The sequence below is a fragment of the Diceros bicornis genome, chromosome 7 (genome assembly GCF_020826845.1).
Source record: "Diceros bicornis minor isolate mBicDic1 chromosome 7, mDicBic1.mat.cur, whole genome shotgun sequence".
NCBI classification, from domain to species: Eukaryota; Metazoa; Chordata; class Mammalia; order Perissodactyla; family Rhinocerotidae; genus Diceros; species Diceros bicornis.
The window spans coordinates 2,074,740-2,101,623 of NC_080746.1; the positions used below are offsets into that span (position 1 = coordinate 2,074,740).

The 26,884-nt window shown below is 40.4% G+C and overlaps 1 protein-coding gene and 1 pseudogene across 1 annotated transcript in view; one reads left to right on the forward strand and one right to left on the reverse strand.

Moving 5' to 3' along the window:
• The window catches only part of LOC131408158 (beta-galactosidase-1-like protein 2), a 42,547-nt gene extending 17,291 nt beyond the window's left edge, over window positions 1-25,256 (reverse strand). The window contains exons 1-8 of the mRNA XM_058544714.1: window positions 25,053-25,256; window positions 24,408-24,997; window positions 23,344-23,436; window positions 22,997-23,194; window positions 9,941-10,009; window positions 7,724-7,819; window positions 6,328-6,436; window positions 3,263-3,355 (exon numbers count right to left, since the gene is read on the reverse strand). Coding sequence (XP_058400697.1) covers window positions 3,263-3,355; window positions 6,328-6,436; window positions 7,724-7,819; window positions 9,941-10,009; window positions 22,997-23,194; window positions 23,344-23,436; window positions 24,408-24,997; window positions 25,053-25,256 — 1,452 coding nt within the window. The remainder of the gene's footprint in view (window positions 1-3,262; window positions 3,356-6,327; window positions 6,437-7,723; window positions 7,820-9,940; window positions 10,010-22,996; window positions 23,195-23,343; window positions 23,437-24,407; window positions 24,998-25,052) is intronic.
• LOC131407817 (nucleoside diphosphate kinase, mitochondrial-like) lies at window positions 16,277-17,082 on the forward strand (annotated as a pseudogene).
• Window positions 25,257-26,884: the final 1,628 nt, after the last annotated feature.

The window sequence follows — 26,884 nt, forward strand, 5'->3', positions numbered from 1 at the left end:
AATGACAAGGTCAAACCTAAAGGAAGAGGCAGTGGGATTGTCTGCATTCACCTTAATACAGTGCCTTCCCCTAGGGATCTGAATCCTGGATTTTCTCCAGTGCCTCAGAGAGCTTCAGACAAACTTCTTCCTCCACACTTTCACTCAAATTAACTAGACCCTATGGGCCCAATTATAGGATGGATTTGGGAACACACACACACACAACTGCTGGTTTTCCTTTGGTCAACGGCAAACTCAGGTAGGTTTTGGCCTAGTCAATCCATGGTCAAACTTATTGTTGCATGAACCTTTATTGTCCCTACTTTAACTAGAAGTAACTCGAGGAGATTCTAAATCAAACACAGAGAGAAGAGGCTAAGGAACTTACCTACTTAAGGAGTAAAACACTGAGACAATGGCTGTGGGTACTGAGAAAAGCCAAAGGTATGCCTTCCTGGGTCTTTGATCAGAATGTCCTGACAGTGAAACTGTCCCTGCAATAGTCCCCACACTAACCCTACACTTGTTGGGTATAAGGAGGTAGTTTGCTTCTATTGAAGTCTTCTTGAAAAACAGGGAAGACTGAGAGGTGAATCAAATAAGTGAGAGGAGCCAGCGTGTCATGCATTAATCCCAGTCCACCCTCCACCACGACAGGTGCTATCAGGAGCACTGTTTCAAGCCTCTAGCCCCAGTGAGCAATATGGCTTATTGGTAGGTGGCCATGCAGCTTTTTATCTAAACTAGAACACTTGAGAATGAAAGAGAGACTCACGGATTCTACTCACAGGGATAGCAGCAACAGGTTTCACTTCTAGGGATGGTGAACCATTTTGTTTCAGACTAACCTTCCTTCTAATAACAACTAGACAAGCTGGACAAAAATATTTTTTAAAAACTTATTTGAAGATACTAGATATATATCAAGGCAGGACTTGAGGATCCAAGTTCCCAGGGAGTTAGAGAGATGAATCTAGCATTTCTCACAGCTTCTCCCTTGAGACATCAGCTGATTCCTAAAGCATCAGCTGAGAGGCTGAGAAGCTGAGCAGATTTCTCAGCAACTTTAGAAGACTTGGGGAAAGAAATTGCAGTTCAGGGACTGCCAAGGTGGAGGGGCCATGACAAACCCTAGGCTTTCAGCTAGGACCCAAAGGGCTACCCACCAGGAATAAGGGTGAACAAGAATGAGACTTGCTCTCATGATTGAAGCTCAGCTCCAAATTATTGCAATGACCTTCCAGAAGCAAAAATAAATTCATCCGAAAGATTGTCAAGAGCTTCAATGATCTCAATAGCGTTTTCATAAATAAATGTCTGACATCTGATTGAAAAATTGTTAAAATACTTTACTGAAACCATGAGAAAAAAACAACAGAAACAGATATATACAAGATCAGATATTAGGTCTATTAAGACATAGATTTTGAAATAACTATAATTAATACGTTCAAGGAATTAAAGAAAAATGGAAAATTTTGGCAAAGAAATGGAAACTATAGAAAAGAATCAAACGAAAATTTTAGAACTAAAAGTTAAAAGATCTGAAATTAAGAACATAATGGGGTAGTTTTAACATCAAATTGGACAAAGCTGAAGAGAAAATTAATAAATTAGAAGATAGTATAGAAGAAATTATCCAGAAAAGAGCTTTATAGATATGTGGGATGTGACGAAAATATCTAACGTTTGTGTAATCGAAGTCCCAGAGGAGAAGAGAGAGAAAATGGAGCAGATAATTGCTGAGAATTTTCTAAAACTGATTAAACACTTCAAGCCACAAATTGTTGAGTGCAAAAATGTAAGCAGGGGGCCGGTCCAGTGGCGCAAGCGGTTAAGTGCGCGTGCTCCGCTGCGGCGGCCCAGGCTTCGCTGCTTCAGATCCCGGGCGCGCACCAACACACTGCTTGGCAAGACATGCTGTGGCAGCATCCCATAGAAAGTGGAGGAAGATGCGCACAGATGTTAAGCCAGGACCAGTCTTCCTCAGCCAAAAAAAAAAAAAAAGAGGAAGATCGGCAGATGTTAGCACAGAGCCGATCTCCTCACAAAAAACATAAATAAATGTAAGCAGGATAAGTCAAAGGAAAACCACACCTAGCCAAATCCTAGTAAAATTGCTAAAAAACAAAGAAACAAATCTTAAAAGAAGCCAAAGAAAAAAGACATTTTACCTTCAAAGGAACAATAATCTTATCGATACTTGACTTCTTAATAGAAACAATATATACCAGAGAATCCTCAAAGAAAATAATTGCCAACCTAGAATTCTACGTACAGCAAAAATATCCTTCAAAAATGATGGTGAACTAGACACACTTTCAAACAAACAAAAGGTGAAAGAATTTAACCACATATTGTGACAAAGAAAATACAAAAAGGTGTTTTCCAGGCAGAGGAAAATGATAAGGGAGATGAAGCTCAGAGATGCAGAGGGGAAAAGCAACAAAAAGTAAATCATGTGGGTAAATCTAAATGACTCCGTATAACAATAAAAATAATAATGTCTTGTGAGTCTAAAATATATACAGCATTAAAAGAAATGACAACAAAATAGTACCTAAGATAGAAGGGAGGAAAATGCAATTAAACTGTTCTCAGGTGCTTCTTTACATTGGAATTGGCAAACATACTAACTTATATTAGACATTAATAATTCAAGGATGAATACAGTAGTCTCTATGGCCAATTCTAAAAGAAAAGTGAAAAATGATAACAAGCTAATAGAGGAGAAAATGGAATAATAAAAAACACTCAATCCAAAAGAAGAAAGAAGAGACAAAGGACCATGGAACAAGTAGGAAAAATAGAAAGAAAATAACAAAATGGTAGATTTAAATGCAAATGTAATTATATTAAATGTAAACAAACCAAATATCTCATTTAAAAGACAAGAATTTTCATAATGGATTAACAAAAACAAATTCTAATTATACACTGTTTACAAGGTATGTACCTTAAATATGTGGATATAGAAAAGTTAAAAGTAAAAGGATAGAAAAGTATGTATTATACAAACACTAACCAAAAGAGAGCTGTGATATCCACAGAGAGAAAAAATATTTTAACATCACTTTTGCCTTACATTAGAGTTGTGTGGGTAGTTTCCAGTCCCCTCTATAGGATGTAAAAGCATGGGAAAAATTACACTGGATCTTATTCATCTTCACATCCCATGGTATCATGCAAGCTATAGCTACTCAGGACATGTTTGCTCCACAAACTAACAGAGTGAAAAAAGAAGCATGTAAATATAGAGAAAAATTAAAGGAGAACTAACCTTCTTAATATATGACATGTATCTTTTATCCAGATGATATGAACCATACTCATTCTCGACCTGCACAGCAATGACGGGGCCTCCCTTTTTGTACTGAGGGTCAAAGAGATGAGAGTTTGAGAGTGAGGCTACTGGTGGGGAAAGGCTAGATTTTCTCAACTTGCTGTTGCACATAAATTTTTGGAGTGCCATAAAAATAACATATTCTTAAACTCAACTCCAAGTTACACTAAAGTTCAGACAATTTCTCTTACTCCACAGTCAGCAGTCACCTCTAGGAGGTCAACTGCTCTTAGAGTCCTAACCTTTCCTACTACTCCCTAATTAACTCCCATCATTTTTCCCCAAATTCAGTGCATTAAGCTTGAGGTTTCAAACCTCCACTTCCACCCTTTCTACCTTAGCACTAGTTAAATGAGTAAAATGTCCCTCATCCTATCCAACCACTACCTAACCTATCCTATCCAAGTCTTATCCTATTATCCTCTTATCCTATTACCATCCTATCCAAGTCTTACCTCATGTGTGCTGGATCTCATCTCCTTCCCACTTCTCAGGAACTTTGCTCTTTGGAGTATCCCTCTGTCTTCTGTATCTTCATCTCTTTCTTTACTAAACTATTCTCATCATCATTTAAATTGACTCAAAGTCCTATGTTAAAAATAACTTGCCTGGACCACTTCTGCCTCCAGTTACCACTCTCTTGCCCTCTTCATCTTCATGGACAAACTCTATGAAATATTTCTGCACTCACTCTTGACTTCTTATCTTCTCATCTACCCCTTTACTCACTGTGGTCTCTCTTCCACTCTTTCCATTCCCCCTAAATTATTAACGTTGACCCTCTCTTTGCTAAATTCCAGCAGTAAATTTTAATCTGAATTTAGTTTATCCCTCAGCAACATTTGACACCCTTGGCTATCTTTTCCTTTTTGAAACTCTCTCTTCTGCTGTATTCTGCAACATGTCTTCTCCTAGTTTCCGGCCTGCCTCTCTGGTCACTTCTCCTCAGACTCCTTTGCGAGCTCCTCTTGCCCTACTCACCTCTTAAATGTTTCTCATGGTTCTCTATTAATCCCAACTTTGTGCTGGATCATATCCCCTTCTGCTCTCTCAATTATGCCCTCTTGCAAATATCTTCTCATTTTCTCTCCCTGTTGGTTCCTTTCTGTCGATGTTAACATGCTCCATTATCCCCATCTTAATAGTTCTCTCGAGTCCAGCTGTCATGTTTTCTCTCCATATTTTGTACCTACCACACCCTAATCAAGTTTCATTGTGCCCACTTCTGCACCTCCTCAACTCCTCTTGGAGATACATTCATGGGAAGCCATGAGGTACCCCTCCCAGCATGCAGAAATAAGAAAAACAGTGTTGACCTCTAAAAATTAAACTCCATGCCAACAATGCAAGTAAGAATCTGGGCAACACCTGGGACTATGTATAAGTGTAATTGAAGTGTTTGTACATCAAAAACTGTGATCATCATGATCTAGGAGAAACTCTGGGTGGAAAGAGTTGAAATGGGAGAATATTTAGCAAGCAAGGAATAACTGACTGTACTATACCCTGATAGGGGAGAAAGAGGACAGAAAACCTAAAAGAGTGTTTCTCAAACCTTTAAATCTCATTCTCTGCTGACAAACATTGAAAAGTTTTATCAAAACCTGCTTCTCTCTTCCCCCTTCTCACTCATCCAAGGAGGAATCCAGCAGATTAGAGAACAGAAAAGGAAAGAGGAAAGACTCAGAAGTTGACAGTACCTGGGATTATCCGAAGCAAGAGACCCTGTACATGATAAATACAACAGAAAGTTCTAAAAGAAGGGAACTCAGCTGCAAGTGCTGATTCATAAGGCCATGATAAAATGCTTTTGAGACCTCCTGACCTGCTGAGGCCCTGATTTCGCACTCACCAAGCAAACTTCCGAATACTAATTTAGTTTTCCAGGAGTTTCAAGACTGAGAAGTGCTGATTTGGGGTGAGCACTCTAGTTCAATGCTGGCCAGCAGAACTTTCTGCAATGACGAAAATGTTCTGTATTGACACTCAACATTTTTGAGCATATCCATGTGTGGCTACTGAGCACTTGAAATGTGTCTGGTGTGAATGAGGAACTGAATTTTTTATTTAATTTTAATTTATTTAAATTTAAATAGCTGCCGGTGGCTATGGCTATCATATTGGACAGCGGCGCTTTCATTTCTGTAAAGGACTATCTCTACTATCCCCCAAATAGCACACTGATTCACACTCTTCAGTCACTTAGTTTTAATGGCTTCCGTGAGCCTAATTAACTCTGGGATACTCACAACGTTAGGAACCAACTCTGTCCCCAGTAAATTTACATTATGTGAAGCCCTCTCCTGGCCATGTACAAACCTGTCATTGCCTCCATTCAACCTCCTTCAAATGATTATTGTGAGGATGAAATATGCTAGATAATTGTTAATTGCCTAGTGCAAAGCATGACACCTAATAGACGTTATATATTTGCTCCTTCCTTCTGCTCATTTTTTACCCAGTATATAGTCCTTCTTATATTTTCCAACCATTTTAGAAATATAGTGGCACACTATTTCTATTTAACCAATGAGTATGTATGATGCCATGGTTTTATTGCAGTGGAGGTATATTAAAAATCAAATAAATTGCAACTTCTACAAAATCACTGACCTAAGGTCATCTATATAATCTATTATTTGTGAAGGACTGACAAGTAGCTATCTTTAGCAGTTAAATTAAGACATCTGGAGGACTATCATTAATTTCCCATTTATGGTGATCGAGAGCAAAGAAATAATGGAGAAGATAGAACGAAAATATACACAGTGCAGTTCCAAGCATACTGTCAGGAAAAAGGCATTCAGTTGGGCAGTAGATGGGGAAAAGGCATAAAAGCAGGGCAATAAAAATATTGCCCTGATATTTCTTAAATAAGGATTGGAATGAGTTGCTACATATGCTTCCTGCTTCTGAATGATAGAAAGTAGGCTAGCCCTATCCAGGAAATCAATTCAGGCAACTACTTTCCCTGGTTGTAGAGATGTGGAGTTGGGTTATACCTGCAGTGGTACTATCCTGGGAACGAGCACATCAAAATAGTGATTCACTGCTTCAGTGAAGCCCTTGTAAGTTGTTCTCAGCTTCATTTTTGGATCCTGGAGTAACCAGCTAGGATTAAAAAGGCAAGACTCAGACTTGGGGTGGGAGGCAACAGTAAGAAATGCTCGAGCATATGAGGCTGGAAAACATGGACAGCCCAAATTTGCACAGCCACACTAGAACAGCACACTGTGAGATTTTAATCCATCATTAAGAAAACGCAGTCAGTGTTCCACTTATAAACAGCTCAACACCTTTGCCACCACCTCTTTCCTAAAAATACAAATGAAGGTTGTATAATGATGAAATGATCTAGAGCAGGGTCATCAAACTACAGCCCACAGGCCAAATCAGAGCCACTGTCTGTTTCTGTCAATAAAGTTTTATTGGAACCCAGCCACACCCATTTGTTTACAGATTATCATGGCTGCGTTCGTGCCACAACAACAGGATTCAGCAGTGGCAACTGAGATTGCATGTGGCCCTCAAAGCTAAAAATATTTATTATCTGGCCTTTTACAGAAAAAGTTTGCCAATCCCTAGTCTGCAGTGAGATTTTTATAAAGCTGTTTCAAAGTTTTTTAAAAATGCACTTTAATGGAATATTATTTGGCCATAAAAAGGAACACAGAACTGGTACATGCTACAACATGGATGAACCTTGAAAACATTATGCTAAGGGAAAGATGTCAGATACAAAATGTTACATATTGCATAATTCCATTTATATTAAATATACAGAATAGGCAAATACATACAGACTGAAAGCAAATTAGTGGTTGCCAGGGGCTGGGGGGAAGGAGGCATGGAGAGTGGCTGGACATAGAGTTTCCTTTTTGGGTGATGAAAAAGTTCTTAAACTAGATAGTGGTGATGGCTGTTCAACATTTTTGATGTACTTAATTGTCACAAAATTGCACACTTTAAATGGCAAATTCTATGTTATGTGTATCTTACTACAATAAAAAAAGAACTACTGGAAGCAAAAAAAAAAAAAAAAAGAAAAAGAAACCCTCTTTAAAAAGAGATAATCAACCTGATTTCTTGATATTTGGACTGCCACCACAAAAACTAGAACTTATCAAGATATTGCTAAGTTGGTAGCCATTAGTTTTTATTTAAAAAAAAAAAAAAAGTACTTCATTGGCATTGCAGAGATGAGGCAGAGGTTTATAAAAAACAAATACCATACAACTCCCAATATTTTAAAGTTTATCCTATGTCATTAAATGGAAAAAAATAGTGCAGATAGACAATGTACATAGAAACCAAGCCAAACCCTTTGCTCTAACTTACATTTGAATGTGCTTGGGGCACACATGGATGCACAGCCAGGGGCCTCAGAGCACTACTTACCTGGGTAAGCCTCCAAGGTCTAAGTCACTACCGATGTAGGGGCCTGGACACAGAATGACCCACAGCCCCACCTCTGAAGCCATGAATAGAAAAGCCCTGGGAAGTGAAGCAATCGAGACAATTTCACATCAAAAGCTGAGGCCTGGAATCACTGCTATATTTCTCCTCTAGGTCTTCTTCTGAGGTTAGAATGGGTGAGCTCCCAGCCTCATCTACAAAAGTCCTTGTGGGAGACATGACCTAGAGGGACAGGGAGCCCTACACTCAGTAAGAAAGGGGCTCAGTCAAGGCTCTAGAGAGCAGGACGTTGAAGTGAAGGTCCAGAAATCCTAAACCAGACACCAACCTTCCCTCCTAAACCCCCTCCTCCTCCTGCATCTCCTACCTCATGAGTGGCACCGCCCTGCAAGAAAGCCACGTAAGACAGACACTTACAAATCATCCTTGCTCCTCTTTCTTCCTCATCTCCTACTTTCAGTGAGTCACCACATCATGCTTATCCCTCCTACTTAACATTTTCAAACATGAAACTCCCCTGAATTCCTACTATGACCAGGCTGGTTCAAGAACTCATCGTTTCACATCTGAGTTGTTACGACGGTTTTCTGACTGCTTTCCTCCCTTCATTCTCACCTTCTGCCAGTACTTCTCCAGTCACTGTCAATAACACTATCATCAACAAAGCAAAAATAGGAGCTCTTTATTACCTTGTATCAGCATCAGGCACCACACTCCATTCTTTAAGTTTATTATTTTATTTGACAATTCTATGAGATAGGTACCAATATCGCCTCCATTTTACAGATTAGAAAGTAAAAGATTAAAGGAGTCAGAGTTTCCTCAGGGTCACCTTTTGAGTAAATGGAAGAGCTAAACGTACAATCAGGCAGAGAGCCTCCAGAAATGACATCTTGACTCCCACGTTATTCTGCTTCTTAAAGATACTGCTGGTATGATCTTTCTAAATGCAAATAGGAACTTCTCAAATTAAAATTCTTCAAATGACTCTCCATGGCCTTCAAAATAGATTCCAAATTCTGTAACATGGTATAGAAAGCCAAGATGTGGTCAACTATCTCTCTGGCTTTATTTTTTGAGAGTTCCTCCACTTAACTAGTAGGAGAGGAGAGCCAGAGAGCATTACTTGCAGTTCCCAGAAAATATAATGTATGGTAGAAAGCTAATCACCAAATCAATTCCCTTTTCTTCCTGGGCACACAACTCAACTACATCTCCCAGCTTCCCATGCCTTTAGATGTGGCTATACAACAAACTGCGAGCCAACAGAATGTGAACAGAAGCCATGTGTTCCAATTCCCCAAAAAGATTCTCCACGCTCTTTCTTCCAATTACTGGCTTGATGCAGATGTGGTGGTTTGCAAGCTACGTGACGAAGATGTTGAAGCCACAAGATAGAAAGATCCTAAAGCCCTCACTTATTTCTTAGAAGAGAGACATATGCTCACCAGGAATACCTATTTTACATTTTACTTAAATGCAAATAAACCTTTATTGTTAAAAGATGTTGAGGCTTACCTGTTACAGCAGTGAACATCTCCTTCATCGATTTAAAGTGTTCTCTCACACCTCTGACTTTGCCCTTGCTGAACCTTCTGCCTGAAATACCATTCAGCCCCCTCTAGCTAACTTCTGCTCAACATTCTCATTTCCTTCAGCTGTAACTTCACTGTTGTCTTCCCAGATCTGTTCCCCTAGTTTGGGTTGTGTGTCCTTAGTATGTTGTTATGTGCCTCCCTCTCTACAGACAATCCTTACTCCTGACAGCACAAAGTATATCCCCTGTCCATCTCCAGCACCAAAGACAATGTCTGAACTATAGCAGATGGCTAATACATATTTTTGAATAAACAATCAACTGTGTCATGTCTTAGAAACCCTGTAAACTATCGCCCAGAAATCTCCTCTTACAACTGAGACAGAAGATTCCTCATGATAGATTAAAACTGCAGACTCTGGAGGGACACTTTCTAAACCACGCTGTGAGTAAAATGCACCAAAGACACTAAGGTCTAGGCTCCCCCACAAATAACAGAATCACTGCTCAGAAGGGCTTCACTCCAGGGAACAAAATTATCAGAGCTTCCTGATGGTTCTAAAGCAGAAAGTAAGGTGCCCCCTATTGCTTCGGCTGACCCCACAGAGTCAAAGCCCTGTCTCTGAGCCAGAGAAACAGGCAATTTAGGCATTAAGACATACTTCAAATCCAGGTTTCCAGTAAAATAAAATTGGCTTCTTTTTGGCTCATGAAGGTTCCAGGGAACATGCCTGCAATGGAAAAAAGAGAAATATAAAAACCTTTCACCTTACTCTGACTCCAGATTGACTCCTCCAGTTTTCATATAGCAGCTGGCCTATGTCTACTGTGAAGAAAGCCGAATGTTTCAATAGCCAAATCTCTATGTGTATGCACTGTGCATTAGCTTCAAAATTTCCTCCCTCAAATGCCCAGCAGAGATCCAAGGAGCCAATATTTTTCCATGATTCTGGACTTCAGGTAAGATAGATGTGAATGCAATGTAGGATGCAACCACAAATTTCTTTTTTTTTAAATGCTCACAAAAACATAAAAAATTTAAATCCATATCTATAACAGCAAAAAAGGAAAACAGCCACAAAACAAAAAACAGAGAGAGCTGAAAAGTTTATAGGACTGGATTATAAATATTATTTAAATGAATAAAATGAAATTCAGCAGCCAACAATACAAGATTCATAATACACAGCATCCATTAAAAAATTACTATGCATGCAAAGAAACAGGAAAATATGATGCATATCCAGAAAAAAAATCAAGCAACAGAAACAAACCCAAAAACGACATATAGGATGAAACCAGCAGAAAAGAATATTAAAAAGGTATAACAAATATGTACTATATCTTTAATAAGTAAAGGAAAGCATGACCATAATGAGGAGAAAAATGGAAGATATAAAGAAAACTCAAATGAAACTTCTAAATTTTAAAAATATAATATCTGAAATTAAAAATACCTGGATACTATTAACAGCAGGAAATGAAAAATATGCCAGGTGAGACTAACAGCAAAGTAAACAGAGCAGAATGAAAGATCAGTGAACTTTAAGATAAAACAAAAGAAACTATCCAAAACAGAAAACAGGAAAAAAAGAAGACTAAAAATACAAATGAACAGAGCATCAGTGATATGTGGGATCTTATCAAGAAATCTAACATACATGTAAGGGGAGCCCTGGAAAAAAGAGGGGAAGCAAAAATATTAGCAGAAATAGAGCCAAAATTTTACCAAATTTGATGAAAACTATAAACCTACACAACCAAGAATCTCAATGAAACACAAGTAGAATTAAAAAAAAAAAACAATAAAAGATCTACGCCATAGCAGATAAGAATCAAATTGCTGAAAACCAATGAAAAAGAGAAAATGTTTAAAGCAACCAGAGAGGGAAAAACAAAAAATTATATACAGAATTTACAAATACAAGAAGTACAGCAGGTTTGTCATCAGATAATGTGCAAGTCAGAAGACAATAAAGAGACATTTTGTGTGTGTGTGTGTGTGTGTGTGTGCGCGCGTGTGTGTGTGGAAGATTAGCCCTGAACTAACATCCGTTGCCAATCCTCCTCCTTTTGCTAAGGAAGATTGGCCCTGGGCTAACATCCGTGCCCATCTTCCTCCATTTTGTATGTGGGATGCTGCTACAGCATGGCTTGATGAGTGGTATGTAGGTCCGCGCCCGGGATCCAAACCCACGTACTGCAGGCTGCCAGAGTGGAGGATGTGAACTTAACCACTATGCCACCGGGCTGGCCCTAAAGAGACATTTTTAAGGTAGTGAAATTAAAAACCAAACTGTCAACTTAGTATTCTATACCCAGTGAAATTATCTCTCAAAATTGAAGATGAAAGAAATAAATTTTTTAAAAAAACAAAAAGGTCAGAGAATTCATGACCAACAGACTTCCACTAAGAGAAACATTAAAGAAAGTTCTTCAGCAGAAGGAAATGATACCAGGTGGAAACTGCAATCTACACAAAGGAATGAAGAGCACCAAATATGGTAAACATGTGGATAAATAAAAAGGATATTTTTATCACTTTAACTTTCTTTAAAATACAATTAGATGTTCAAAGCAAAATAAAATAATAATGTATTATGATTTTTGTAGCTTATAAAAAACAAAACATGACATGATTGTATATATAGAAAACCCTAAAGAATCTGTTGGAAAACTGTTAGAAACAATCAACAACTACAGCAAAGTTGCAGGGTACAAAATCAATCTACAAGAATCAGTTGCATTTCTATATGCTAATAATGAACTAACAGAAAGAGAGCTCAAAAAGATAATACCATTTACAATTGCATCAAAAAGAATAAAATACCTAGGAATAAATCTTACCAAGGAGGTGAAGGACCTATACAATGAGAACTACAAGACATTATTGAGGGAAATCTACGATGACATAAAGAAATGGAAAGATATCCCATGCACGTGGATTGGAAGAATAAACAGAGTTAAAATGTCTATATTACCTAAAGCAATCTACAGATTCAATGCAATCCCAATCAGAATCCCAATGACATTCTTCACAGAAATAGAAAAAAGAATACTAAAATTTATATGGGGCAACAAAAGACCCCGAATAGCTAAAGAAATCCTAAAGAAAAAGAACAAAGCAGGAGGCATCACAATTCCTGACTTCAAAACATACTACAAAGCAATAGTAATCAAAACAGCATGGTACTGGTACAAAAACAGACACACAGATCAATGGAACAGAATTGAAAGCCCAGAAATAAAACCACACATATACGGACAGCTAATTTTCGACAAAGGTGCTAAGGACATGCAATGGAGAAAGGAAAGTCTCTTCAATAAATGGTGTTGGGAAAACTGGACAGCCACATGCAAAAGAATGAAAGTGGACCATGTGCTATCGCCATTCACAAAAATTAACTCAAAATGGATCAAAGACCTGAAGGTGAGACCTGAAACTATAAAACTCATAGAAGAAAATATAGGCAACACACTATTTGACATTGGGTTTAAAGGAATCTTTTCGGATGACATGCCTACCCAGACTAGGGAAACTAAAGAAAAAATAAACAAGTGGGACTTTATCAGATTAAAGAGCTTTTATAAGACAAATGAAATCAGAATCAAGATGAACAAACAACCAACCAGCTGGGAGAGAATATTTGCAAAACATACATCTGACAAGGGGTTGATCTCCATAATATATAAAGAACTCACACAATTGAACAACAGAAAAACAAACAACCCGATCAAAAAACGGGCAGAGGAAATGAACAGACACTTCTCCAACGAAGAAATACAGATGGCCAATAGGCACATGAAAAGATGCTCAACATCACTAATCATCAGGGAAATGCAAATCAAAACAACACTAAGATACCACCTCATGCCTGTTAGAATGGCTATAATCACCAAGACAAAAAACAACAAATGTTGGAGAGGATGTGGAGAAACAGGAACCCTCATACACAGCTGGTGGGAATGCAAATTGGTGCAGCCTCTATGGAAAATGGTATAGAGATTCCTCAAAGAATTAAAAATAGAGATGCCCTATGATCCAGCCATCCCACTACTGGGAATCTATCCAACGCACCTGAAATCAACAATCCAAAGAGGCTTATGCACCCCTATGTTCATTGCAGCATTATTCACCATAGCCAAGAAGTGGAAGCAACCTAAGTGTCCCTCGACTGACGATTGGATTAAGAAAATGTGGTATATATATACAATGGAATACTACTCAGCCATAAAAAAAGACAAAATCGTCCCATTTGCAACAACATGGATGGGCCTGGAGCGTATTATGTTAAGTGAAATAAGCCAGAAAGAGAAAGACAAACACTGTATGATCTCACTCATATGTGGAATATAAACCAACACATGGACAGAGAAAACTGGACTGTGGTTACCCGGGAAGTGGGGGTGGGGGGTGGGCACAAGGGGTGAAGGGAGTCATATATGGCGTGATGGACAAACAAAAATGTACAACCCAAAATTTCACAATGTTAGAAACCATTAAAATATCAATAAAAATCAAAAAAAAAAAAAAAAAAAAAACACATGACACAGCATAGCACAAAGGATGAGATGGGTAAAATGGAAGTATACTATTGCAAGACTCTGCAGAAATAGGTTTACATTTTTAGAAAAGAGAACAGAAATTAGGAATTTAATTTAAAAATGTAGATAAAGAACTTTACATAAGAACTTTGGGAAGAAATCCAGGATCCTTAAAAAATAATTTAATTCATATCCCACTTTCAACAATGATCATCCAGACAGAAAATCAATAAGCAAACATTGGACTTGAACTATACATTAGACCAGATAGGCCTATTAGATATACACAGAATGTTTCATCTAACAGCAGCAAAACACACATTCTTCTCAACATGTGGAACATTCTCCAGGATACATCACATGTTAGGCCAAAAAACAAGCCTTAATAAATTTAAGAATATTGAAATAATATCAAGCATCTTTTCCAACCAAAATGGTATGAAACTAGAAATCAATTACAAGAAGAAAACTTGAAAATTCACAAATATGTAGATATTAAACAACATAAATAAATGGAAAGATATTCCATGCTCATGGACTGGAAGAATTAATATTGTTAAAATGTCCATACTACTCAAAGCAATCTCCAGATTCAATGCAATCTCTATACAAATTCCAATGGCATTTTTCATAAAAATAAAAAAAGAAATCCTAAAATTTGTATGAAACCACAAGACTCTGAAAAGTCAAAGTAATCTTGAGAAAGAAGAACAAAGCTGAAGACATCACACTTCCTGATTTTGAACTATATTACAAAGCTATAGTAATCCAAACAGTATAGTATTGGCATAAAAACAGACACATAGATCAATGGAAGAGTATAGAGAGCCCAGAAATAAACCCATACATATGGTCAATTAATTTATGACAGAAGAGCCAAGAATATAAGTACAATGGGGAAGGGATAGTCTCTTCAATAGATGGTGTTGGGAAAACTGGACAGCCACATGCAAAAGAATGAAACTAGGTCACTATCTTACACCACATACAAAAATCAACTAAAAATGGATTAAAGACTTAAACATAAGATGCAAAATCATAAAAGTCCTAGGAAAACACAGGGGTAAACTCCTTGACATCAGCCTTGGGAATGATTATTTGGATTTGACAACAAAAGCAAAGGCAATAAAAGCAAAAAAAAAAAAAATAAGAAAGACTACACCAAACTAAAAAGCTTCTGCATGGCAAAGAAAACCATCAATAAAATGAAAAAGAAACCCACTGAATGGGAGAAAATATTTGCAAAACTGCAAATCTGATAGAATTTGCAAATCTGATAAGGGATTAATATCCAATATACAAGGAACTCATACAACCCAATAGCAAAAATACAAATAACTCAATTAAAAAATGGGCAAAGGACTTGAATAAACATTTTTCCAAAGATATACAAACGTCCAACAGGTACATGAAAAGGTTCTCAACATCCCTAATCATTGGGGAAATGCAAATCAAAGCCACAATGAGATATCACCTCAAGCTGTTAGGATTTCTATTACCAAAAAGACGAGATAACAACTGTCGGCTAGGATGTGGAACAAAGGGAACCCTTGTGCACTGGTGGTGGGAATGTAAATTGGTGCAGCCACTATGGAAAACAGTATGGAGATTCCTCAAAAAATTGAAAATAAAACTATCATATGATCCAGTGATCCTATTTTTGGGTACACATCCAAAGGAAACAAATCACTATATCAAAGAGATATCTGTACTCCCATGTTCATAGCAGCATTATTCACAACAGCTAATGTAGGGAAACAACCTAAGTGTCCAATGCCAGATAAATGGATCAAGAAAATGTGATATACATATATACAGTAGAATATTATTCAGCCTTAAAAAAGAAGGAAATCCTGTTTTTCGCAACAGTGTATATGAACATGGAGGGCATTATGCTAAGTGAAATAAGCCAGACAGCAAAAGACAAATACCATATGGTATCGTTTATATGTGGAATCTAAAAAAAGAAAAGAAAAAAAAAATAGAACTCATGGAAACAGAGTACAATGGTGGCTGTCAGAGCCTGAGGAGTAGGGGAAATGAGGAAAGGTTGGTAAAAGGGAACAAACTTTCAGCTATAAGATGAATAAGGTCTGAGGATCTAATGTTTAACACGGTGACTATAATTGATAATACTATATTATATAACTGAAATATGCTAAAGGAGTAGATCTTAAATGTTCTCACCAAAACAAACAAACAAAAAAAAAGGTAAATAAATGAGGTGATGTATGTGCTAAGTAACTGGATTGTGGGTGGGAATCCTTTCACAATTTATGCATATATCAAATCATCACTTTATACACTTTAAATATATTACAGGGGTTCCTTTGGGGGGGCTGGGGCATCAGGGGGAATGCTCCTCATGGCTGCCAGGCAGCCTGGGCAGCCTCTTCAGGTGTGCCTTGCTGTGGGGCAGCTGTGTGGCCCATCTGCCCAGCCTGAGATGGCTCATGCACCCCTGCTCAGGCGGGCCCTCCTGGACCCAAGAGTGGACTCTGATCACAGTGAAGCCAGATGGGGTGCACAGGCAAGTCATCAGGAATGAGATCTAGTGTTTTGAGAGGACAGGCTTCAAGCAGGTGGGGACAAAGATGCTGTAGGTTCCAGAGACGCATCCTTGCTGAGCACCACCATGACCTGCGACCTGCTGAGGAAGCCCTTCTACCTAGCCCTCACCAGCTATAGGAGCTCCAGCCCTGCAGTGGTCATGGTCTGTGGGGCCGTGGTCTTGGAAGGCTCCAACGTGGTCCACACTGATTCAGCTGAGGTTGCCCCTGGCACCATCAGGGAGACCTCAACATCCACATCAGCAGGAATGTCATCCACACCAGCGACTCTGTGGAGGGGGCCCAGAGCAAGATCCATCCATGGTTCCAGTGTAAGGAAGCTGGTGGACTGTGCAGATGAGGACCACCACAGCAGCATTTACCCAGCCTCAGCTCTCAAGCTGCCCTTGGCTGCCCCAGCACCCATCCAGGATCTCTGTCAACAAGAACTTGAGCCTCCACTCATGCTCTGCCCATGTGCACAAACCACCTCCCTGTCTACCTTCTGCCCAACCCCAGCCCAGAGGGATTTGAGCCACCAACTTTATGTGCCTTTCAGCTCCCTAAGCCAACAAGAGATTGGACCAAATCCTTCCTGTACCAAAGTGCCAGACAACCTTTGGGATGCCTCCCAAAATGGGGAGTGTGGTCTCTCCTCCCCAAAAGGGAGGACACTAAAATTCATTGCACGGTACAAAAAGATTTTTTAATTAAATAAATAAATTACAATTTCATGTCAATTATACCTCAGTAAAGCTGAAAAATAATTTAAAAAAATAAAGTTAGGAAAACAAAGCATGGGGAATTGGAAATTAAAAGGGAATAGACCTAATATGGTAAAGGATATAAAAATAGTTCATCAAATATTATGCCAAAATTGTGTACAAAGAAATTTGGACACCTCTAGTAAGTGGAAAATTTTTTTAAAAAATAGAAATTACCTATCTGAATAGAAGCAGCAAACCTAATTAGAAAATGTAAGAAAATTGCAATAACTCTCTACACACAAAACACTGTACAAACACCATCATCAAAATGTTTTTAGTAAATTATTTTCTTAATTATAAGAATCAAATTCCAAGATTCCATGCTGTGTAACCCATGTCAAATCAAAGTAAATTCATTTTATAAAGTTAATATAAAAACTGAAAAAAATAGAGAAACATACAGAAATCATTCATAAATATTTTCTGGGCACTTACTATGCATCAGGTACTATTATAAGCATCAAGGTTATTAACATCAATAACACAGACAAAAAAATCCCTGCCCTCATGAAGCTCACATTTTAGAAACTAATACTATAAAACTCTTAGAAGAAAACATTGAGGAAAAGCTTCATGACATTGGATTTGGCAATAATTTCTTGGATATGACCACAAAGGCACAAGCAACAAAAGGAAAAACAGATGAATTGGACTTCATGAAAATTTAAAACTTTTGTGCATCAAAGAACACTATCAACAGAATATAACTCACAGAATAGGAGAAAATATTTGCATTACATATATGATAGGGGATTAATATCTGGAATATGTAAAGAATTCCTACAACTCAACAATAAAAAAACAAACTACCCAATTCAAAAATGGGCAAAGGACTTGAACAGGTATATCCTCAAAAAAGTGTATGCAAATGGACAATAAACACATGAAAAGATGCTCAGCATCTGTATCATTAGGGAAATGCAAATCCAAACCACAATGTGATACCACTTCACATCATTAGGATGACTATTTAAAAAAAAACAAACAGAAAACAAGTGTTGGCACAAATGTGGAGAAATTGGAATGCTTGTCCAATGCTGGTAGGAATGTAAAACAATGCAGTGCCTGTGAAAAACATCATGAGGGTTTCTCAAAAAATTAAACATAGAATTACAATTCCACTTCTGGGTATATACACAAAATAACTGAAAGTAGGAACTCAGATATTTACACACCAATGTTCATAACAATTGAACATTGTTCATAACAAGTATGTTCATAACAATATTATTCACACTAGCCAAAAGGCAGAAACAGCCCAAGTAACTATCCATGGATGAATGGATAAACAAAATATAGTATATACATACAATGGAATATCATTCAGTCTTAAAAGGAATGAAATCTGACACATGACACAACATAAATGAACCTTGCACTTTATGCTAAGTGAAATAAGCCAGACATAAAAAAGACAAATATTGTATGATTCCAGGTATATGAGGTACCTAGAGTAGTCAAACTCAGAGACAGAAAGTAGGAGACTGGTTACCAGGGACTGGAGAGAGAAGAGAATGGGAAGTTATTATTTAAGGGGTTCAGAGTTTCAGTGTGGGATGATGAAAAAGTTCTGGACATTGACAGTGGAGATGCTTGCAAAACAGTGTGACCGTACATAATGCCACTGACTTTGTAAAGTTTTTGGAATCTTTGGAAAACTAGTAGACATTTTTACTAAAGTTGAACATATACCTACCCCATTTTCTATCACATCCATTCCTAGATGTATACCCAACAGAAATGTTGACATAGTATCATCAAAAGACAAGTATAAAATTGTCCATGGCTCCACTATTTATAATAGCTAACACCCAAAAATAACCCAAATGTCTATCCACAAGAGAAATACATTTTGGTACGATTATCAATGGAATTCTATATAGTTATAAGAAGAAACAAGCTAAAATATGTGGCAATATGGATGAATCTCACAAACATAATCTTGAGAAAAAGATATCAGACACAAAAGAGTACATATTGTACGATTCTATTTACATCAAGTTCAAAAACAGACCAAAGTAACATATGTGTTAGAAGAACAAGTAGTAGTTATCTTTTGGAGGGAGGTCATGACTGTAAGGGGGATGAGAGAGCTTCTGAGTTGTTGGCATATTACAAGGTTTGGGGAGCTGGTTACAAGAGTACGTTCACTTTATTAAAATTTACTGAGCTACATGCTTATACTCTATATACATGTTAAACTTCAATGAAATATTACTTTAAAAATAAAATAAAGAAGAATGGGGAAAAAAGGAATTGAGGATATCCACTACCAGGAAGGGTGTACTAGGTCCAAACCCCCTAATGAGGAAAACAAGAGGAAATGAGCAAGTTTTTCTTTAACTGCAAGAAGGCATCATAAAGACTTCCAGTTTCTGGTCCAACAAGTAAAGATCCTGGAAGTTGTCACTCCCATCCTCACAACAAGAAAAAAACTGAAAAGCTGAAAGCTGTTGAAATGCAACAACTCTTCTTTATCCCTCACAGAATTAAGGTCACAGGGAAAACTACTCCCCCAAAAACTGGAGAGAGACAGAGACAGCCAGTATAACTATGTGTCAACTTGAGCAGGCCACAGGGTGCCCAGACACTGGTCAAACATGATTCTGGGTGTGTCTGGAGCGTGTTTCTGGATGAGACTAACATTTGAATCTGTAGACGAGTAAAGCGGGTTGCTCTCCCTCACGTGAGTGGGGCTCATCCAGACAGCTGAAGAGCTGAACAGAACAAAAGGGCTGAGTTAGAGGGGACTCCTCCTGCCTGACTGTGAGCTGGGACATCGGCCTTTTCCTGCTTCAGACTCAAACTAAAGCTTCGGCTCTTCTTGGGTCTCCAGCTTGCCAGCTCTTGGACTGGAATTTATACCCTTGGTAGGAACATTTAAACTGTAATTGATGAACTGCTAGAGCCTCAGTATAGACTGGTTTGAGAGTTAAAAACTCTGAAGGATGGGGCAGTCTTGTGGGTAACCCCCACACTTTTATGGATTTTACCTTCAGAAGCCCTACCAGGTTCTCACAGTGAAGATCTAAGTGAAATGCCCCCCTGCTTCCTGCTGGGCAGGGAAAAGCAGCCATTTTAAAATAAGTCCAGAGCATTCTGTTCTCCTCAACAAAACCCTGCCCTCAAGGGAAAATATTTTGCCAGAGCCTAACCACCCTGGGGAAAGGGAAATACCTCTCTAGGAAGCCACATGGAGAAAGGGAAATATCCAAATCTAGCACACTCCAGCCTTCAACATGGGGATGGGAAATACCCAGCTCAGACTCACAGAAAGACTGAGACTTCATCATAGGACTGAAGCATGCTTACCCTCACCCCATACCTTGCCACCACATTAATAAGTCTCCTGGATAATAAAAGCAGATTATAGCTAAAGGAACTATAACACTCAGACCCTACTGATGAAGGAATCTCCAGGAAAAACGAAAGACAACAGGGGAGACAAAAACAAGACACAAGAGGAAATTCTAACCTCTGAAACCACTTACAGCCAACAGTAAACACAGAGTAACTGCTGGCCAGGTAAACAGAAAACTTCACACTAGAGGCCTCTGTACCTCAGTTCCTTTTACCCAAGATCATGTCCAGCTTTCAACAAAAAATTATAAGGCATGCAAAAAACAGGAAACACAGTCCAGAGGGACAATTGAAAGCAAGAATGAGAACCACACTCATATACGGCAGATATTCTGGAATTATTAGACTGGGAATTTAAAACAAATGTGGCTACTACGCTAAAGGAAAAAGCGGACAACAGGAAGAACAGATAGGTACTATAAGCAGAGAGATGGCAACTGTAAGAAAGAATAAAAAGGAAACGCTCGAGATCAAAAACACTGTAACAGAAATGAAGAATGCCATTGATGGGCTCATGAGGAAACTGGACACGGCCAAGGAAAGAATCAGTGAGCTTCAAGATATGACAGCAAACACTTCTAAAACTGAAATGCAAAGAGAAAAAGAATGGAAAAAAGGAAAATAATATCTAAGCACTCTGGGACAATTATAAAAGTTATAACATAGATGTAATGGGAATACCAGAAGGAGAATAAGGAAAGAAAGAAAGGAAGAAATAATGGCTAAAATTTCCTCAAATTAATGACAGATAGCAAAGCATAGATCCAGGAAGCTCACAGAACACAAAGCAAGATAAATATCAAAAAAAACCTATACCTAAGCATATCAAAATTAAAAGTGTTATGACAGCGCAAGAATGAATAGATAATATAATGCAACCAACAATAGCCTGGAAATAAACCCTGTCACTGTGTTCTCGAACACTGGTAAGGTCTACTGACTCTGAGGTGAAGTTTTTGTGAATCCATAGTGAACATTTTTAATGACTGAAAACCTGTTCAAGTTTAAAGAATGAAAATTAGCTTGGCTAAAAAGGAAAAACCAGCTCTGCTCTTTTCACACTGGGAAGTAAACACAGATAAAGCCACATGAAAAGTTAATAGGAAACACTGTTCCCCCAAGTTGGTTTAGCAGTTGTAAAATGTCACCTCTTTGAGTGAATATTGCTTCCTCACCAATGGCACCCCGGATCCTCTTTGCTACACCCACCTATTTCTAGGGAGACCCAGCTGCTAAACTGCCCTCGCCTCACGCCAGCACCCAATCCCTAGTTAACCCGACTTCTAATCCTGCATCAGAAACAACAACCAGTCCAGAATTTATCCCTGCTTTTCCTAGGCTCCCTTCAGAGTGCTCAGTGGGAACCTAATCTTACAAAGGTCTCTTCGCCCCTTCCCTTTGTTGATACTGGCGCTCCACCAATGCTCTGGAACTCACTCCCTCCTCCAAGTCAGTAAGTCTGATTTTGTCAGACTCTAGGTTTGTCTCTACAAGACTTTGGCTGATTAGTTGTTAACAGTTTACAAAAAAAAAGACAACACAGTCTTTTTATAATGATAAATGCACTCAATGCATAAGGCTGCCTTTACTCTGAGATAATGCCCTTCTTCCTCTTTGAGTGACTTAGGATGTCTTACAGTTTATGAAATAATGGTGACGCACTTTAGTTTTCTAAGCAAGGACACTAAAAATAAACAAACTTGGCAGTTCTGTTTAGACCACAAATGTTTTTAAAATTTTAATAGTTCATGAAATTTCAATGTTTGAATCACTGCTACAAAAAAGCAACAAAGTAACGAGGAAAAAGGATGTGATATGTAAAAGGTAGTATGACAATTTAGGGGGGAAATGCTTTAAACATCATTCCCCAACATTTACCAAATTAAATTCCAGATATTCTTCTTCCAAACCTGTATTTTAAAAATGAAAACATTGAAAAAGAGGACACAACTAAAACTGACTACCAAAACAGTAACGGACAAGCACTTTCTAAGCTTAAGAAGGCTAGAAAGAAATTACTTATTTTTGTTACTTTCAGTTTCCGGAACAAGGATGATTATATTACTTGCCAGGCCTAATTCTCAATGAAACCCAACTTCAAAGACAGATTTTCTGCAACAGTATCCTATCCTGGGACTGATCACTGGGGCCATGACTTCTATGGCAAGTGAGGCTATCCAGGGAAGACTGAGGCCTGCAGTGCCCAGATGCTGCAGTAGTTACGAACCACTGAGGCTACAGCCATCTGTACTTGCCACTGCCTCTGAAAGTTAGACTCTTACATGCAGTCCATAGTGACCCTGTTGAGACAGAGGCCTGTCACAGCAATTGGAGGAGGCTCTATCTACCGGAGATTCTTGGGAACCAAGTGGAAACTGAGCCATCCTACAACACTGAAGAAAGTACTGAAAGGGTCCACCCTTAGACTGGTCTAATGAAGTCTCAGAGCTAGAAATTCAGACTATAAATTCTTGAAATAATTAGTAGGGGCACTCACGTGGTGACAGTGTTGAAGCCACACGCCTTCAGCTTCAAGAGGCTGTCCCTCCAGTACTCCCTGGGCACACGGAAATAGTGGATAGTACCTGCGACGATCAGGAAAGGAAAGCCACCTAGTGTGAAGTTTGAGCCCTCAACTTTTAGACCCACATGGCGGTTCCTCATGTAGGAGGGAGTCAGGAAAGTTTGATTTATCCTGCAAGGACAAAGGAGGTGTGTGAAGTCCTAGAGATGTTACCTATAAGACACACAGGATGGGCAAATCAGAAACGCCTTTCTTTCAGGGGCCCAAGGCACAACTCCAGTGCAAAGAGAAACTTCCCAACCCTTCTTTCTCAAACATACCTGGGTGAGAGGTCTCTTCCAAGTTGAGCCATTACCAATAACCCTGAAGACATGCCCAGGAGGCCCACAAGTCTCACCAGGAAGGTCTGCATGCTAAACAGACAGGATGGAATGGAGGTCAGACATCCTCGAAGCAGGGAGAGAGGCAGGAACTGAGGGGGCATTGGCCTTAGAGGATGGTGAGGAAGTTAGAGGTGGCCTCACTGGAAGGCAGAATTCTGTATAGCTGTCCCTTTGACCTCTGCACCACCTGGACTCATGACAGACAGCACCTCAAGGCCATGTCCACTAACGAGGGAGAACAGCTGCATGGAAAGGTCTCCTGCTAAATAATGAGGTTTTCAGACGTCAGTTACATTTTAGAGAAGATCAAGCCTCAAAGAAGTTTTACAAAACAGAGAATAATCTCTGGGAAATTTGCCAGAGACATTTAACTGCTAAGGAATGGACTCGAATAATTTGCTGCTTAGCAGAAAACACTGGCTGGAATGTAGAAGAACTGCCTCTGCGGGGGCAGGGGGACGGTCCCAATTTTTATCTCCAACCCAGTTTTCCACTTCTCTGCAACTGTAGGATGCCATCTCATCATTTCCCAGAACACACTTATCATTCGTGTGACCCATAATTTTCTCTATGCTGCTAGCCCTGGGGCAAATGCCCTTTCCTTATGTATCAAAAATTTTATGAGTCCAAGTAGGCTGAACCAGTGTAACCTAACAAAGCAGGGCGGGCTGCACCATCTCGGATAGGGGAAGCACGATGCACGGGGCGTGGCTGTGTCCCCACCACCCAGGGTAGCGCCTCAGTCACAGGAGGTGCTCAACAGACGTGTTTTGAACACATGCATGAGTTGCCAGAATCACTAACACATCTATGTCGCCTCCGTACACTTCAGCTTTACTATCGGCCTGATGAGTATTACCTTAGGCAGAGCTGGGATGAGTAGAAGTTAGAGAAATCAGAGGAGAAACAGACGGGGGCCTGGGGATTAAATCGGACAAACAGTGGGGGAGAAGCGCGCGCACAGCCCTCGGGGGTGATTCGAGGGACAGGCAGCTTCTCACTGTGGGCTGGAAGAGTCCGGGGAGATGAGTGAGCTCAGAGGACGCTCAGAACTTTCCGGGAGATGACCAAATGGACAAGGCAGAACCTCAGGGAACCTGAACGAAGGGCCCAGAGAAAAAAAGTCCAGAACATGAGGCGACTTCACAGAAAACCCGAGGGGGCCGTCTACGCGGACGGTGCGCTCGCCTGTGGAGTGGGCCCAGCGCTGGGACGGAGCCCCCAGTGCGGGAGGTGCTGAGAGGTCCCGGGGCCGTCGTGCGGGTGTCCGGGCTCCGCGGGGCGCCCAGGCCGGCGCCCACCTACCCTGCGCCCGGCGACTCCGCAGCAGGCTGGGGATCCCGCTCCCGCAGCGGCCCTCGGCGGGGTAGAAGAGGCCGAGCCGCCCGGCGCTCCGCCCGGCAGACCCGCCCCCTCCCCGGTAGTCCCCACCACCACCCCGGGGGGCCCATCCTGTAGCAGACGCGCTCCCCCGCAGGCCCCTCGGGTCCGCAGCCCGGGAACAGCGCGCGGAGCGCGGAAGGGGCAGCAGGCCCGGGGTCCCGGAGTCGTGCCAGCTCACGGTTTGGGGCGCCGTCTGGAGCGCGTAGAGCTTTCACCACGTGGCCCGCCCACCCGCGCAGCTAATGCGGAGGCTGGACCCGCACAGGGACGCCCTTCCCGGCCGACACTGCGCAGGGCCACCTCGGGGTCAGGAAGCCGGCGCGACAGTGAGGCTGGAGCTCTCGCTCCACGTAGTAGCGGACGCCCCCTCCGGAGGGTCCAGGCTTGGGCGGGTCCTCCCCTCTCCACACCCACCACGGCCCCTCCCACGACGGCCCACTTCGTTCATCACTGCCCACAAACCCCATTTCCCGCGTGCCAGGGGCTGAGGACACGCATGACCAGTAGCCCTTCCCTCGGAGACTGGTTGGGAACACCTAGAAAGTCCAGCTTACACCCTGGGGAGGGGGGCCGGTGTCTTTTACCGGACCTACCCTAAAACTAGCACCCTGATTCAGCCTGGAGCAGTGGCTCACACAGCTGGTGCCGACCGGCACGGGTGAACCTCGTCAAAATGCAGATGCTCCCTCCCACTCTAGACCTACAGAAGCTGAAACTCCGCGGGTGGGGCTGGGCGCTCCGTGTTCGCGCAGGCGATTCTAACGCATGCTACAGACGGGAACGACAGGTCTACAGCTCCTCTCCCCTCCCCCCTGCCTTTCTCCGCAGGAGAACCTGAGAGGATACGGGGGGAGCGGGGGTTGCGTCTCAATTACCTTCACCGGCGCGCCTCACCAGTGTGGTTGTGATGGCCCTTCCTTCAGCTTGCGAGGTGGGCGACCGAGCTCCGTTTAAAATTCTCACAGCTGGGTCTATATATAATCCAGATCCAGGCTCCAAGAGTAGACTCTTCATAGCAAATTTATCTGGAACTGAAAAGAGAACACCATAAATGGCCTGCCAGCTCCGTTCCCAATAGGTTACCCTCCTCCAGAGGCAGCAGTACCGGAGGTAGCTACGTTTTGGATAAGGCTGTATTTTCCAGCAGTCAACCTTTACTGTATCTTTGTGGATCTTTCCTTCCTCTGCCTCTACTACTAAACAACTGAAAGTCTGATTGATGTCCAGGCAGCTTTGCGATTGATTAGTTATCTCCCATATTGATTTTCTAATTGCAGAATTGCACTTGTCTTACATCTCCCTCTTTCTCCTTGCTTTTTAAGCCTCCTTTCTACTCTCCAGGCTGCTACTCAAATACATCACAGGAAAAAATTCCTTTGAAATCCACTCCACTAATGGCATCTGACCTTTTCTGTAGTTCTCTTCACTTCAACCCATCATGTTGTTTCAGGCTCTTTCCCAACAACTTCTTTTGCTACTTGCCATTACCCATAATTTGCAGGGGCTGTACTTGCACTTTTGCTGGTGATCTCTCCTTTTCCCCTACTTAACTGAAGTTCATTTATTTATTTTAGCAAGAGACTCAGTCTTCGCTTTCCATTCCCAGACATCATCCTCTGTGACATCTACATCCAGGACAAGGACCATTTTAAATTCCAGGCATGTTCCTCACACTGCTTCATCTACCAAATTATATAACCTCACTCACAGTCAAACTATTTCATCTCCAAGATATAAGATTCTAAAATTCTACTTTCTGGCCACAGTCCTTTTTTTCACCATATTTTCCAAACATCTCTTCAACAGTCTTTGAATTTCCAGTCTTCTAATCTCTCAGTTTCCTCAGTTTATTACACTTGTTCTGGCTTCACACTGTGTTCTGCTATTTCAAAAATACACGTTCTTCCTTGTCAGAAAGTGTTCTTTCCTTAACCTCATGCATTTCTACTTTGATAAGCCTCAGACTTTGATAACAAACCAATCTGCTTTCTCTTTCCTCTGCCCTGAGCTGATGAGCAGAAATGGATAAGGTCATGAAATGAAACTTAGCCTGAGGCAATAGGGTTTCCTGTCTTGGGCAGTGCTTTAAAAAGTG